The sequence below is a fragment of the Carcharodon carcharias genome, chromosome 5, assembly GCF_017639515.1.
Source record: "Carcharodon carcharias isolate sCarCar2 chromosome 5, sCarCar2.pri, whole genome shotgun sequence".
Classification (NCBI taxonomy): Eukaryota; Metazoa; Chordata; class Chondrichthyes; order Lamniformes; family Lamnidae; genus Carcharodon; species Carcharodon carcharias.
The window spans coordinates 67,805,521-67,822,595 of NC_054471.1; the positions used below are offsets into that span (position 1 = coordinate 67,805,521).

Below are 17,075 nucleotides of genomic sequence, written 5' to 3' on the forward strand. Positions count from 1 at the left end.
CAGCAAATGTAGCTGCCATACATTCAGTCCCTTCACCCAACTCTTTCATATTGTAAATGGTTGAAGCCGCAGCAGTGATCTCTATGGCACTCCACTAGATACAGCTTGCCAACCAGAAAATAATCCATTTGCCCCTACTGTTTCCTGTTAATGCTAATATTTACTCCCCCTACACCAGGAGATCATATTTTGTGTAGTATCCTTTGATGTGGCACCTTATCAAATGCCTTCTGGCATTTTCTAAATGTCCTGCTAATAAATGGATTCTAACATTTTCCCTATGACAGATGTTAGGCTGACTGGCCTCTTATTTCCTTCCTTTCTTGACTACAGGTGTTATATTTGAGATTTTCCAATCTGCTGGGATCTTTCCAGATTACAAGGGAATTTTGGAAGATCACAAACAATGCATCTACTATCACTATAGGCAGGACACAGGCAACTTGTCAGCTTTTACTTCTGATAGTTTTCCCAGTAGCTCTTTTCTAGTGATTGAGATTGTTTTACATTCCTCTCTCCTTTCAAACTTTTGATTTTCAAGTATTCTTGGGATGGCCAGTCAGGTTAAGTGACATTTCCTACTGCCAGAGTTAAAAACATGCCCACAGTGGAAAGCATTTTATAAAATTAATATAAAATCAGATTTATGCTTCAAGGAGGGGCATTGCTTTTTACAAGCCCAAGTATAAGTTACATGTGTCTGCATTACACACACACAGTTGCCATAATGTTCCTTGTTGGCTCTCTAATGCCCTAGAACCAATTTCATCTGTGAATCTTGTTGGTTTATGTTATGTAAATTATACCACTGGCTGGCACAATTATAAAGTTGCAGAGACAATTAATTATTTTACACGGTAACAGAAAGAACACAGTTGGAGCAAGTTTTCTTCAGTTTAGTTGCTTTTTACCTTGGTGTGAGAAACTTACTGGAGTCTAAAATTTGTCAGTTCTTCTGTAGTGAGAATCTTCTTGAAGAAATGGTTCCTCTGTTCATCATTCATGTTCGTTACAACAGCAAGACATCTAGCTGTATACCTGAAAGAAAAAATGGTTCGCGTACATTATTCCAGTAGGCAAATGCACTCAGCTGTAAAATATTAAGCCACATAGACCAAGCAAGAATCAAGTTTAACACCAGGTAGCCAGACAATATAGTTTTGCAGGCGTAAGGTATATTCCCTGCTTTAGTTTCTGCTGCAAACCCCATCTGTTGTGCATTTTGAAACCTAAAGTATAGAATAGCTTTCATGAAGAAACTACAAAGAATGTTACAGTACAGGCTACAACACATCAAAAGGATGTTATAGAGACGGGATTGCAATAAGTAGTAAATAATTTCAAACAAATTATTTGCTGTCATACTGTTTGCACAAAAAATTAATATGAAAAGTTTGCCACAGCACTTAGTATTTATTTCTGGGTAAAATGTTAAGGTGAGAAAGAAAGGCATCTGTCTCTTGTATTGAACAGCTCTTGGTCTGAAGTTCTTTTTTGCAAACAAGTGACTACTTGTCTTTTTTGGAGCCAAAGTCATACTCCAGGTGCAACACCATGCCCAGATACCAATGAAGAAGGAGCATACACAGCTACATTAGTTTCACAATTTTCCACTTCCTCACATCAGACTAGCGAGATTGCCAATTTGTGGCTGAATTACGGAAGTGGGGAATACATTTTGTGTTGTGGGACCACTATTCACTAGCAATTCGATAAACACTGACTACAGTCAGCCAGCAGGCGTTCGTCTAATCATTCTGGTTTAAATTTAAACCTCAAGCCCAGTAAGTGAAAGACCATAATGTAAACTACGCTCCCAAATCTTCCAAGTCAAGTGATTTTATATGTTTTTCATCTGAGGGTTCTCTAATGTAGCCCAACAGCAAAAAGCTCCTGGCTCATCTCCCAGGCAGTCTGTAAGCAGATACCAGAAGTTTAGGCAAATGGGCTCAGGACAAATGGTTTTATATTTCCACCCTCCGTCTCTGGAAACATTAGCCTTTTAAAGCCTCCTCCCCTAACTACGTAACAGAGATCACAATCTCGTTGCATGAGGAATCAGTGAAAAACTGGCTGCCTGGACCAGCCTGCACCTCTAAACTTTTTATGCCCTCGCTCTATACTGCCAAAAAGTTCTGCAATTCTTCAAATGGCTTAATTTCCAAGTTATTTGAAAAGCTATTTCAAACTTGTTCATTTAACTAGATTTTCAATTTGGTGATATGGAAGTCTACAAAGCATAAACGGCAAAGAACAAGTATCATTTGAAAGTTAGCAATAAAAAAAAATCAGGCATCTTTAGCCCAAGAATCCTCAAATTTCATTGAATAATTCAAAAAATCCAAATTTAATTCAACCACAATTTAATACTTCACCAAAGGTATTAAACCTAGAGTCTTAGACATACCAACGGACCACGGTATCATGGCTTCTCAACAATGGAATGCATACACTCCAATCCCATAATTCACTGAACATTATCCAGTTTTCCTTCAGGAGTCTGCATGCTGCACTCATGAGGTCTCGGAGTTTCATGCGTTTCCGACCATATCGGACTGTACTGGAATCTGAACTCTCCAAAAACAGCCTCTGGAATACTGGTGGAGAATCTTTGAAGTATCTCAGTGCAAACCTTTAGAAGACAAACAGGTTTCAGATGTTATAAATTAGGATTCATTAATGTGCTATTACACAAAAATAAATTCCCTTCATTCCATGAAATGTCTATAAACTGCACAAGAGCCAGAAAGGACTAGGACAGTGGATGCATAGAAAAACCACCACCTTCCAATTTCCCTCCATGTCACACACCATCCTGCCATTCCCTCAAGTCACTGGAAGAAAACCCTTGAACAGCACTGTAGTCATACTTTCACCACATGGACTTTTATTATTCATTCATAGGATGGAATGTTGCTGGCAAGGCAAGTATTAACCATCCATCCTTAACTGCCCTCTGTGGTGCTGAGCCATCTTCTTGAGCCAATGCTTTCTGTATGGCAAATGTATTCTCATGTTGTTAGGTAGGGAATTTCAAGATTTGGAACCTGTGACAATGAGGAAAACGGCAATATTTGAGTGAGGATGGTTTACAACTTAGAAAGGAACTGGGACAAGACAACGTCCCTATGCGCCTGCTGCCTCCATGCTTCTGGGTAACAGATTTAGAAGGCGCTGTTGAAAAAGTGCATCTTGTCTATGATGCACACTGCAGCCACGGTGTACCAATGATGGAGGGAGCAAGTATTTAAGGTGGCGGCGGATGGGGAGCTGATCAAGCAGCTGCTTTATCCTGGATGGTGTCGAGCTTCTTAAGTGTTGTTGGAGCTGCACTCATTCAAGCAATGGAGAGTGTTCCATCACAACCTGGACTGGTGCGTTGCAGGTGGTGGACAGGCTTTGGGGAGTCAGGAGGAGAGTTCCTCACCACAGATCTCCTAGTCTCTGACCTGCTCTAATAGCCACTGTATTTATATGGCTGGTCCAGTTCAGTTTCTAGTCAAGGATAACCCCCAGGATGTTGATAGTGGGGGATTCAGCAATGGTAATGCCATTGACAAGGGTTGGAGATGGTCATTGACACAAATGTTTTTGCCATTCATCAGCCAAGCCCTGAAGTCATTCAGGCCTTGCTGCACTCAGCCACGGACTGCTTCATTATCTGAGGAATCGCAAATGGTGCTGAACATTGCGCAATCATCAGGAAACTTCCCCACTTCTGACCTTATGATAGATGGAAGGTCATTGATGAAGCAGCTTAAGATGGTTGGGCTGAGGATACTGCCCTTAGGAACGCCAGCAGCAATCTCCTGTGGTTAAGATAATTGGCCCAAACAACCATAAGCATCCTTCCTTGCTGCTAGTATGACTCTAAACAGGGGAGTGGCCCTGATAAAACCAAACTGAGAGTAGGTGAGCGGGTTATTGCTAAGCAAGTGCTGCTTGATAGCATGACACCTACTATAACTGTGCTGATGAGCAAGATGAGGCTGGTGGGGCAATAATTGGCCAGATTAGAGTTGTCCAGTTTTTTTTTTAAAATGGACTTTACATACTTGGGCAATTTTCCACTTTGTCGGCTAAATGCCAGCTTGGTTAGAGGGCATGGCTAGCCTGGAATATATCTTCACCACCACTGCTTGTTCTCAGGGTCCATAACCCTTGCTGCATTCATTGTGCTCAGCTGCCTCTCGATTTCAGAGTGAATCGAATTGGCTGAAGACTGATTTCTGTGACGGTGAGAACCTTAGGGGGCGGCTTGGAGGATCAACTGGCTGAAGATGTTTGAAAATGTTTCAGCCTCGACTTTTGCTCTCAAGTGCTGGGCTCCACATTGTTTGGGATGGAGGGAGATGTTTATGAAGCCTGTTCGTCTTGTTAGTTATTTTACTGTCCACCACCATCTACAAGTCAATGCGGTTGCAGCAGTTCAAAGCAGCTCACTACCATCTTCTCAAGGGCAATTAAGGAAGAGTAATAAATGCCGGCTTTTTAGCAGTGACACCCAAATCACAAGAACGATTCTTTAAAAGCCCAATTCAGAACGGGTACAAGAACACTTTCACATTTATTTGTTAATTACTGAAGCTTGCTCTCCTCTGCAATTAGATATTACTACCCGCTCAAATTTAATTACCAAAAATCTACATGACAATAGATGTGCAGAGACGAAAAACTAGGTTCTGCAAGAACTTGGCTTTTGTTATGTTTGAATATTATTATATCGTTGGGCCAAAGGATACTTAGCACTGAAATTGCCAATGAATCTGCACTGCAATCCCATTAAAGATTGTGCTGATGACTTCTCTTGACATCTCCCAAGGACAGGGTGGGCCACAGTAAAAGCCTTTAGATTGGAAGCTCTACCAATTCCTCATCGTGGAGGCACACAAGTGAATGTGTTGCACCAGAGGGCAACAAGGGCCCTTGTAATCACCCTGCACTATTAGTAGAAAAAAAATGGAAAATTAGAGAGAAAAAAAATTGTTAATTGAGCCAGGAGTTCCGTAATTTTGTTTGCCACAATGCAACTATTTGCATGGCAAGTTAATACATGATCCGATTCTACACAACAGAAATTCAAACAGCCAGAGTCTATGAGTTCTAGGGTTACAAGAGAAATGACTTACGAAATGACATCAGGGCTGATATCAATAAGCTTGCACATTGCCACACACAGTCTCTCATGGAGATCATGATTGAATAGGGCTCCTTTAATTGTCTGAACATTACGTTCAAGAAGATCCAGTAGCAAAGGCCTGAGGTGGCGCCCAATCAGCAGCGTACATTCTTTATCCAACAGTAGCTGTGCCAAAGTGTTAAGGATACACTGGCGATCCTGCTCATTCCAAATCTGGAGAGATGGTTAGGGGACGGGGAAAGGGAGGGGTGAGGAAAGAGAGAGAAGTGTGAACAATCACATAATAATGAATTAAATATCACCAATAATACTGCTGTGAATAATTTTATTAGAGACTTTTGATGATGGTTAATTCGAATAGATTTTCCATCTATTCAATATAACCTTGAACACATTTTCTGCCTCAGCTTCCAACCCTGCAAGTGAATGCCTGTCCCCAAAACAGCTTTCCTCTGCCCTCTGTTCTAAATCTTACACCCATGACCCTTCATTCTTGAATCTCCAACTACTGCTTCTATCTTTTCATAATTTTAACAACTATATATTGCCATGTAATTGCATTATTCTAACAAGAGAACCTCAATTTTTAAACCTTTCTCTATATTTAAGAGCTAAACAAATTTTGGTTCCTCATCCTAATGAATCTGCTTTTGTATCCTTGCTAAAGTCTCATTACTCTGCAGGTAATGAATCCTATTTTAAGGTCTTATAATGTTATAGACTCATCATTACTGTAGCATTTAAATTCTATGATTCATGTGATCAGACATGGAAAGCATAGTACGGGATAAAATCAATAATCACTTAGACAGGATAATTAAGGAAAGCCAGGATGGATTCATCAAGGGAAAGTCATATTTAGCCAACTTGCTGGAGTTTTTTTGAGGAGGTAACAGAGAAGATTGATAAAGTGTGCTGATGTGGTGTATATGGATTTTCAAAAGGCATTTAATACAGTGCCACATAACAGACTTGTGAGCAAACTTCTAGGTCATGGAATAAATGGAAAGTAGGCACTTGGATAAGAGATTAGCTGAGTGACAGGAAACAGTAGTTATAAATGGTTGTTTTTTTGGATTGGAAGAAGGTTTGTAGTGGAGCTCCTCAGGGGTCAGTGCTGGGACCCTTGCTCTCCCTGATATATATTGATGACCTAGGCTGTGGTGTGTAGGGCATGATTTCAAAATTTCTACATACAAAGGTTGGAAATGTTGTCAACTGTGATGGGGATAGTCTTGAACTTCAACAGGACATAGACATGTTGGTGGATTGGGCAGACAATTGGCAAGTGAAGTGCAACACAGAGAAGTGTGAAGTGATTCATTTTGGCAGGAAAGATGTGGTGAGATAGTATGAAATAAAGGGAGGGCCTCTAAAGGTGGTGTAGGAACAGGGGGACCTTGATATATATATATATATATATATATATATATATATTATATATACACACAAAGGTCACTGAAGATGGCAAGGCATGTTGAGAGAGCATTAGTAAAGCAAATAGTATCTTGTATTCAATGCTCCTATTAATAAAATCTAAGAGTAAGGAGGTCAGGTTGAACTTGTATAAGGTACTATTTAGGCCTCATCTGGAGTACTGCGGCCAGTTCTGGGTGCCATAGTTGAGGAATAATGTGAAGGCTTTGGAAAGAGTACAGAAGAGATTCAGAAGAATGATTCCAGGGATGAAGAACTGTAGCCATAAGGATAGATTGGAAAGGTTGGGACTGTTTTCCTTGGAGAAAAGAAGGCTGAGCGGAAACTTGATAGAGGTATTCAAGACCCTGAGTGGCACGGACAAGGTAAATAGTGAGAAACTGTCCCCACTCATGAGAACATCAAGAGCAAGAGGGCACAGATTCAAAATAATTGGCAAAAGGGGTAAATGATATGGGAGGATTTTTTTTCACCGAGAGGATGGTTGGAGTCTGGAATAAACTTCCTGAAAGGGTGGTGGAGGCAGGTTCGATCAAGATATCCAAAAGGGAATTGGATTACTACCTGAAAAGGGAGAATATGTAACATTACTGGGATAAGGCAGGGGAATGGGACTAGGTGGAATGCCCTTTCACAGAGCCAGTGCAAACTCGATGGGTTGCACTGTAGAGATACTGTGATACCTAGAATTCTATTAGGCTTTTTTGTTTAAAAATGGCCTCCAACAAGATGCTGCCTTTAATGCCTCATGAAACTGCCCTTTGAAATCCCTTTTTCACAAAACCATACCAACTTTCAAATTCAATCCCCATCATTTCTCTGGGAATCAGGAAAAAAATAACAAATTCAATGCTGACAGAGGTTACACCAAGTTACATCTATGTTGTCTGTTCAACCCCTTTCTTTACAGGCACCAAGAAATCATCAGTGGTCCAATCCCCACTTAACAACCTCCACTTCTGCCACATCTCATTCCCTCAACTCAATAATGCCAGACCGAAGAACTGCCCCTATTCCCCTCAGAATTCTTTCAAACCCCTGCCTTGAGGCAAACTCCAGGCTGATTTACAATAGAAATTTAATGGGAGATTCTGTAAGGTAACGAGCCACAGTCCACAAAGGATCATAGGCATTTCTCTCCATTAGAGTTTGAGGGGCATGGTAAGGAGGCAGATCTATATGAATCACCACTGCTGATATATGTATTGAACCCGCACTGTTGGCATCATTCTACATCACACTCTAGCCAGCTCACAAAGTGAACTAGCCAACCCAGGAGGCTTCATATGGCCAGCTGTCCTTAGATTGGTCCCCCTATAGAAATTAAGAGTGGGGAATTAATAATAGAAAATCAGGAGGTGGCAGATGAATTGAACTGGTATTTTTCATCGGTCTTCACTATAGAGGGTACAAGTAACATCCCAGAAACAGCTGTAAGTCAGAAGATGGAAGAGAGGAAGAAACTTAAGAAAATTACGATCACCAGGAAAGCGGTGGAGCTGCGGGCTGACAAGTCCCCGGGTCCTGATGGACTTCATCCGAGGGTCTTAAAAGAAGTGCCTAGTGAGATAGTTGATGTGTTCATTTTAATTTTCCAAAATTCCCTAGATTCGAGGGAAATTCCATTAGATTGGAAAATAGCAAATGTAACTTCTTTATTCAAAAAGGGAGACAGAAAGAAGGAAACTATAGGCCAGTTAGCTTAACACCTGCCATTGGGAAATGTTAGAAGCTATTATTAAAGACGTTATAACAGGGCATTTAGATAAATTCAAGGTAATCAGGCAAAGTCAGCATGGTTTTGTGAAAGTGAAAGAATGTTTAACCAATTTACTGGAGTTCTTTGAAGAAGTAACAAGTGCTGTGGATAAAAGGGAACCGGTGAATGTGCTGTATTTAAGATTTTCAGAAGGCATTTGATAAGGTGCCTCATCAAAGGTTATTGTGGAATATAAAAGCTCATGGTGTCGGGAGTAGCATATTGGCATGGATAGAAGATTGGCTAGCTAACAGGAACCAGAGAGTTGACATAAATAGCTTATTTTCTGGTTGGTAGGATGTGACTGGTGGTGTGCCACAGGGATCAGTGCTGGGGCCTCAACTGTTTACAATTTATATAAATGATTTGGATGAAGGGACTGATGGTATGGTTGCTAAATTTGCTGATGACAAAGATAAGTGGGAAAGTAAGTTGTGAAGAGGACAGAAGGAGGCTACAAAAGGATATAGAGTGGCTAGGTGAGTGTGCAAAGATCTAGCAAATAAAGCATAATGAAGGAAAATGTGAGGTTGTCCATTTTGGCAGGATGAATAAAAAAAAAATATCTAAATGGTGACAGATTGCAGAGTTCTGAGATGCAGAGGGATCTGGGTGTCCTAGTGTATGAGTTGAAAAAGGTTAGTATGCAACTATAGCAAGTAATTAGGAAAGCTAATTGAATGTTATTGTTTATTGCAAGGGCAATTGAATACAAGAGTAGGGAGGTTATACTTCCGTTGTACAGGGCATTGGTGAAACCACATCTGCAATACCATGTACAGTATTGGTCTCCTTATTTAAGGAAAGATGTAAATGCATTAGAAACTGTACAGGGAAGGCATACTAGACTAATGTTGGAATGGGAGGGTTGTCTGATGAGAAAAGGCTGGTCTTGGATCTGTTTGAGTTTTCAAGAGTAAGAGGTGACTTGATTGAAATATACAAGATCCTGAGGGGAATTGACAGGGTGAATGTGGAAAGGATGATTCCTCTTGAGGGAGAATCTAGAACTCAGGGTTTCGAAATAAGGTTCACCCATTTAGGACAGAGATGAGGAAACTTGTTTTCTGTCAGAGGGTTGAGAGACTTTGGAATTCTCCTCAAAAGGTGGTTGAGGCAGAGTCCTTGAATATCTTTAAGGCAGAGGTAGATAAATTCTTGATAAGCAAGGAGGTGTAAGGTTATCAGAGGCAGAAGGCAGGAGAATGGGGCTGAGAAACTTATCAGCCATGATTGAATGGTGGAGCAGACTCAATAGGCTGAATGGCCTAATTTCTGCTCCTATGTCTTATGGGCAGGCAGGAATGTGAGGTTAAAATCAAATCAGCCATGATTTTATTGAATGGCAAAGCAGGCTCGAGTGACTGAGTGGCCTCCTCCTACTCTTAATTTGTATGTTTGTAAAGTTGATAAAGGCAAATAGTGATTAACTAATTTGCTTAAGTTTTCAAATGAAGTAACAGATGGTTGACATGGTGTACATGGACTTTCAAAAGGTGTTCGATGAAGTATCACATAACAAATTTGTCAGCAAAGTCGAAGCCCATGGAATAAAAGTGACAGTGGCAGCATGGATACAAAATTGGTTAAGTATCAGGAAACAGTAGTTGTGAACAGCTGTCTTTCAGGTTGGAGCAAGGTATACAGTGGGATTCCCCAAGACTCAATATTAGGACCAGTGCTTTTCTTGACCTTTATTAATATCCTTGATTTGGATGTGCAACGCACAATTTCAAAAATTTGCAGGTGACAAAACTTGAAGACAAAAAAAACTTGCGAATTGTGAGGAGGACACAGAAACTTGAAGCAGCAAAACCAGAAAATGCTGGAAAAACTCAGCAGGTCTAACAGCATCTTTGGAGACAAAAAGTTAACATTTCGAGTCTGCTTGACTCTTCTTCAGAGCTAAAGAGAAGTAAAGATGTGATGAAATTTATACTGTTTAAGGGGGGTGGAGCAGGTGAAGCTGGATAGGCAGCCAGTGATAAGTGGAGGTAAAAGAGAGATTGCCAGAAGTGTCATGGACTAAAGGACAAAGGCTGTTTCAGATTTCCAGCATCCACAGTATTTTGCTTTTATCTTAGTTTTATAAACTTGAAGATTTAGGTTGATAGAAATGGGTGGATATGTGGCAGATTAAATTAAATACACAGAAGTGTGAAGTGATTAATTTTGGTAGGAAAAATGAGGAGAGGCAATATAAAATAAATGATGGGATGCTAAAGTGGGTACAGGAGCAGATGGACCTGGGGGTATACATAAACAAATTTTTAAAGGCAACAGGGTAGGTTGAGAGAGCAGTTAATAAGGCATTGGGATCCAGGGTTTTATAAATAGGGGTAGGGATTACAAAAGCAATGCAGTTATGATAAATGAAAACAAAATACAGCAGGTGCTGGAGATGTGAAATAAAGACAAAGTGCTGGAAAAACTCAGCAGGTCTGGCAGCATCTGTGGAGAGAGAAATAAGAGTTAACATTTTTAGTCCAATATAATTCTTCTTTGAAGTTATGATAAACCTGTGTAAAACATTGGTTCAGCCTTAACTGGAATATTGTACCCAACTCTAGGCATACTTTAGAAAGGATGTGACAGCATTAGAGATGGTGCAGAAAAGATTTACAGGTGAGCAACTTCAGTTACGAGCATAGATATGAGAAGCTGCAGCTGTTTTCCTTAGAGAAGGGAAAGTTGAGAGGGGACTTGATACAGGTATTCAAAATTATGACCATAAGGCGTAGGAGCAGGAGTAGGCTATTCGGCCCATCGAGTATGCTCTGCCATTCAATGAGATCGTGGCTGATTTGATAATCCCCAACTCCACTATCCTGCCTTTTCCCAATAACCCTCGATTCCCTTACTGATTAAAAATCTACCTCAGCCTTGAATGTACTTAACGACCCAGCCTCTACAGCCCTCTGCGGTAAAGAATTCCACAGATTCATTAGATATAGAGTAAATCTCCCTCTAAACTGTCTGGGTAGAGTAAAATCGGTAGAAACTGTCCCCATTGGCCTAAGAGTTGAGAACCTGAGGACGCTGCCAAAAGAACCAGAGGCAATATGAGGAAAAGCTTTTTTTAAAAAAGAAATAATTCAGCAAGTGGTTTGAATCTACAATGCACTGCCTGATGGTGCAATGGAGGCATAATCAATCATGGCTTTCGAAAGAGAATCGTATAATAATCTGAAGATAAAAAGCATCCAGGGCTTCAGGAAAGCCAGGCAGTGGCTCAAGGCAAGCTGCTCTTGCAAAGCCTCATCATGGACACAAAGGGCCAAATGGCCTCCTTCTGCACTGTAACTGTTCTATGACTCCTCCTGTGCAAAGAAAACCCACTTCCCATCACTAAATGCCAGATATCTACCTATAACTGGGGAGGCAGTGGTGTGGTGGTATTGTCACTCGACTCGTATTCCAGATATCCACGCTAATGCTCTGGGGACCCGGGGTTCAAATCCCACCATAGCAAATAGCGAAATTTGAATTCAATTTTAAAAATCTGGAATTAAAAGTCTAATGATGACCATGAAACCATTGTCAATTGTTGTAATGTCCTTACCTGGTCTGACCTACATGTGACTCCAGATCCACAGCAATGTGGTTGACTCTTAAATGCCATTTCAAATGCCCTCTGAAAGCCACTCAGCTCTCAAGGACAATTAGGGATGGGCAATAAATGCTGGCCCAGCCAGCAATGTTCACAGGAATGAATTAAAAACTTCATTCTGCATTACTATGCTTCAAGATCCCTTACCTTTTTAAAAAATAAACTTAAAAAAAAATACAAGCTGCACACTCATATACTTTTCACAGAAGAACGATGTCTTATGGAATTCAGGGACCAGTAAAAAAGGCACCCATATAACAACAATGGAATTTAACTTTTTCAGTTAGTGGCCCTAACATAAAACAGCAACTCCTCAGGATATATGTTAAAAAGCACTGGACAAGGCCAATAATCCAATGAGTGAAAGCCTTGATATCCCTCCTATAGTATTTGAAGGAAATGCAGTGAAGTGTACAAGCCACAGCACTGCTTTTTATTTTGCACTGGTTTGAATTTAGACAAATAATTGGCATTCAGCTGCAATCGACAATTACAACATTAGCTAGCTGAACGCTGAACCCATGCTAGTGATGAAGCCAAGTGCAAAAAAAAACATGTATGTGCCCATCCCACACCAACCTTGGGCCAAGCTCTAATTCACTGACTGACCGACTGACTGACTGTGACTGACTCACCTGCCTGGTCAAGAACTTGTTCAACTCGCTGCGGCTCCTGTCGTTTAACTTGGCGATCAGGGCAAGGGAGGATAACCGAAACTGCAAGCTCTCCATGCTGGCGGCCAGCCTGGGGCAGGTTTCAGGAGAATTGCGTGCGGCTGAAACGGGAGGAAAGCTAAGCAGCCAACGGCAGCAGCATGTTGTGGGTCCAGCTCCCCTTCCAGCTCCAACTGTAACACAGTCACACGTGGAAGAGACTGAGAAGAGCACTTCCGGGGCATGTGCACATTTTATAGCTAAATCACCTCCCCAAAGCAATTTCTGAGCACTTCACTGCTCGACTGCACCAATTGGCACCAGCAAACAAAGTAGCTGAAGCAAGCATTCGTTCGTTTTTTTTTAATGCATGCTACGCGCGTTCATATTTACATTTGCGCAGCATCAAAAAAAAAGCTGCAGGTATTGCATTTTAAAATGCCTTTTAAAAAACTTTTTTTTATGGACCAAATACAAAAAAAACCCCCTCAAATCATTATGGAACGCTGGAAACATCTTCACATCATGTGTGTGTGACAGGCATCATCCACAAGGACATCTCTCTCACCTTGGCTTTATAAAATAACTTTTAAAAAAATGCTTTTTATATCTTTTCTATTTTGAAAACTTTCGACATGAAGCAATAACATCACGGAAAATTCAAACCATATATTTGCTTACCGGTCAAACAGTGGTCGGATAGAAAGTGCGATAAGGGGGCGCTGAGTCTTTTTTGAAGGGTCGGCAGACAATGCCTTTTTAGAATATGCAGAGACTTAATTGAACATTTTTTTTAATTGATATGACCATGGACTGCACTCATTATGCACCTGAGAATCACAGAATTGGTGGAAGACTCTACCACCAAGTACGATGAATTACATTGCAATGACAAGACAGAGAAACAGTCTGTTCTTTCTTCCACACAAATAGGAGTCCTAGTCCCCTGAGAATTTGAGTATGGAAAGATCCTGCCCAAGATTGGACTCTCTGGGTGGAATTTCTCTTCGGCTAAAACAGCACTTCAAAGGTCTAAGATAAACGAGACTCATAATGGTGGCAGGGAGGCTACAGGGGGGTTGTTGCTCTAGCTGACTGCCTCTCTTCCCTGGCAGTGTCCCTGGAGAGGCAGAATGTTCTATTAACCATATGGCCCCACAGGGTTTAGAGGTAATAGGCAATTGCATTATGTTTAATTATTATATATGTATGTCGCTGTTTAGTATTTAGTTATTGTTTGTTTTGTATTTGTGGTGTCCTTGGGCATTTGCCTTAACAGTTTCTCTTGTTTGGCAACATTGGGGCAACTCAGTTTCATTCCTATAGGTATTTTTGTTTAAAGAACAACCCCGCTGTGCTCACCCTGTTCCCTTATTCCCCTTTTCTTCAATCACCTGTCTTACCTAATCTTAAAGGTTAACTTGGCATATGAATTAAAATCAGCAAATGTTCCACATAAAATCTTCATTTACAGATACCATTTTTTTGTTTACTAATTTAAGGAAAGGCTAAGTTATTTTGACTTATTCTGTTGTATGTTTATTCTTAAAAAGAGAAGCACTGCCCCTCACCTTTAAATGGATGTGTGATCTTTTGCCAGAATTCTGATCACAAATTTCACTCTAACTAAGTTCTTCAACAAATACATCCCAGCTGATGTATGCTGTTAAATGCCTGCTGCATGGTGGCACAAGTCAGGCTACTGTACTTCCAAACCTGCAAGCTTGATCACCTAGAATTAGGACAAGAGCAGCAGATACATGGGAACACCACCACCTGGAAGTTCGCCTCCAAGCCACACACCATCTGGAATTGGAAATATATCGCCATTCCTTCACTGTTACTGGGTCAGAATCCTGGAACTCTCTCCCTAACAGCACAATGGGTGTACCTACACCACATGGACTGCAGCAGTTCAAGAAGGCAGCTTACCACCACCACCTTCTCAAGGGCAATTAGGGTTGAACAATAAAGTCACTGATGCCCACATCCTATGAAAGAATATGAAAATAATTGAATCATGATGCAACTATGCATCATGACACCAATATTCTATCGAACAGTAGTTGCATAATTTAACTAGGATAGGCAAAAAAAAAATTAAAAACCTCTCAACAAATTCAGGGGAACATATCTGGGAAATTCCTCTCTGACCCCCCCCAAAACTAATCAAAATGAGTTTGAGAGGATCATGTTGATCATGAGTTCTTCACCACCTAGTCAATCAGAAATATTAATTTACAGATTTTATGTTTACCCTTAAACAAAGTACATTTTAAAAAATGCCCTTGCAAACTTTTATTTCCAGATACATTTTAATAATATATATCATTAAATGGAGGCTACAGCACAGAAACAGGGCCTTTGAGTCCAACTGGCTCATGTCGGTGTTTATACTCCACCTTCCTCACATGATCTAACGCAGTGCTGAGTTTTCCCAGGTATTTTTATTTTTGTTTTTTTTTGCAAAAATAGACTTTATTCATAAATCTTCAAAAACATTTCGAACCATTTCAGTATCACCATTACAAAAATACAATCAGGTTCAACTTTTACAACATGAATCACAAGGTGTATCAGTACAAACAATGAATATTACAATCACTGGCAGACATTCATTTTAAGCTGTACAGCCTGAGGGGCTCTTTACAGTTCCCAGTCCCTCAGTGCACTGTGGCAGAAAGGTCTTAGGCAGCGACCCTTCCCCATTGCGCCTTTGTGGCGGCTGCCCCAAGCTTAACTTTTTGTTTTGGATTTCCAGCATCCGCAGTTTTTTTGCTTTTATCTAACCCAGTGGTCTTCTCCCTAATGTACTTATCCAGCTTCACCTTAAACATTGCTTTTTGTCAAATTTGCATAAAGTAAGATTACAAATTTTGATTGGTAAAAGCGATACAACTTGCAAATGCACTTAAATACAAGGAACTGTAGTTATTTTTCACCCTCACTGCTCTCCCTCCCTTTCTCCATTTAGGAGTTGCCAAACCTCCAGGGTTGTCCTGGAGTCTGTAGGAATTAAAGGTTAATCTCTTGGCCATTGCTCCAAGCAAACCTGGGGCAAAAAAAATCATCGGGGCATAAAAAAAACTTCAATTTCTTTGAACTCTGTTGTTTATTGGTTATTTGAAAAATTGATGACAGAGGAGGCAGCTTGGCAGACAATTCAGGCAGCCAATTGGAAAACACAGAGCTGGGACGTGCGTCGTTATGATGGACATGTCGGCAGACCAATGGCGCGATCAGGGTTAGAGGTCACGTGCATGCATTTTGTCCAACCAGGGGGTTGGCAGCCCTCCCTCCATTTCCACCCCTCTCCAATGCTGTTTCTAAGGGGAGGGCGCAGCCTACAGGAGTCGCTGCAGGCGGAGTACTCCGCGGGTTCCGCGGTTGACGGCATCTCCCCTTGGCGCGGGCTCTTGATGTCTCTTTTGTGGATGGTGCCCGGCCGGAGGGTGGAAGGCGCGCGGGAAGCCTCGCTCTCATCTCCCGGGCCAGAGGGGCGTGAGGCTGAGTGACAAGCGGCTGAGCGCGAGCTGGGCTCCGGGAGCAGAGAGGACTGAGGGAGGGAGGGACCGACCCAGCCAGAGGTAGAGTCTGTGCTCGTACCCTCCACAGAGCGCGGTAAAAAGCAACTGAGGTTTCCTTGTCCCTATGTATTTATTTTGAGTTGGAAGGTGTGTGTGTGTTTTGATTTGGCTCTAGTGTATTAGAAAAATAACAACCATAGAGATCAGTGTTCTTTCTTCTCTCTTTCCCCCCCGCCCCAGGACCACCATCCCCCCCGCCCCGCTGTGTTGTACTGTAAGTGTTCACTCAAACTAATGTATTTTATATCCTCAGCGTGATGAGACTTGGAGCCATTGACTCCATAATTGCAACATAGATAAGTTAAAAGTTTGCATTGATGTTTTTTTCTGTTCTTGTTTACCCCGGGTGTAGTTGTCAATTTATTTAAAGAATGGGCTGTCGTGCTTTTACCCCCTCGGTGTAAGTTACACTTCATTGTTGGCCCCTCGCCCTTATTCCCCTGAATGCTGGTATACAGTTCTGTCAGTATTTGCAGCCAAGTTCCAGGACCTGTTAGACAATGTTCAGCAGCAGGAACCTTAAACTGAATTTATTTTGTCTCTTTGGTGCATTGCTTTTCTATGTGACTAATATGGCACAGGATAGAGATCAAACTGTGGGCTCCATCATGTTTGTATGGCTCAGTACCCTGCACACTGCATTTTTCCATTGAGCCATCAGGCGAATGAGCACAATACATTGCCCTATGTGTAGAAGAAGGCCTATCTTCACCTCAGAGCAACTAAAGATGGGCAATAAGTGATGGTGTTAGTGACACCAACATTCTGAGATGAATAACAGTGCAGTGTGAGGATCCTGACTGTCTAACCAAGGGCAACTGGGAGTGTCTACGATTTGCGTGTAGCAGGGAGAGCTAATGAAACATCGTGAACTACTGAAGGTCCTAAA

At 41.3% G+C, this 17,075-nt stretch overlaps 2 protein-coding genes across 3 annotated transcripts in view; one reads left to right on the forward strand and one right to left on the reverse strand.

Annotated features, from left to right (window-relative positions):
• The window catches only part of mdn1 (midasin AAA ATPase 1), a 223,102-nt gene extending 210,309 nt beyond the window's left edge, over nucleotides 1-12,793 (reverse strand). The window contains exons 1-4 of the mRNA XM_041187861.1: nucleotides 12,582-12,793; nucleotides 5,130-5,353; nucleotides 2,408-2,632; nucleotides 931-1,038 (exon numbers count right to left, since the gene is read on the reverse strand). Coding sequence (XP_041043795.1) covers nucleotides 931-1,038; nucleotides 2,408-2,632; nucleotides 5,130-5,353; nucleotides 12,582-12,677 — 653 coding nt within the window. The 5' untranslated portion in view covers nucleotides 12,678-12,793. The remainder of the gene's footprint in view (nucleotides 1-930; nucleotides 1,039-2,407; nucleotides 2,633-5,129; nucleotides 5,354-12,581) is intronic.
• A 3,228-nt stretch (nucleotides 12,794-16,021) lies between these two features.
• The window catches only part of casp8ap2 (caspase 8 associated protein 2), a 42,798-nt gene continuing 41,744 nt past the window's right edge, over nucleotides 16,022-17,075 (forward strand). Inside the window, exon 1 of one of the 2 annotated variants that reach the window (XM_041188264.1) lies at nucleotides 16,022-16,273. The gene's annotated coding sequence lies outside the window, so the exon portion shown is untranslated. The remainder of the gene's footprint in view (nucleotides 16,274-17,075) is intronic. The other variant, XM_041188263.1, reaches the window with a different exon arrangement.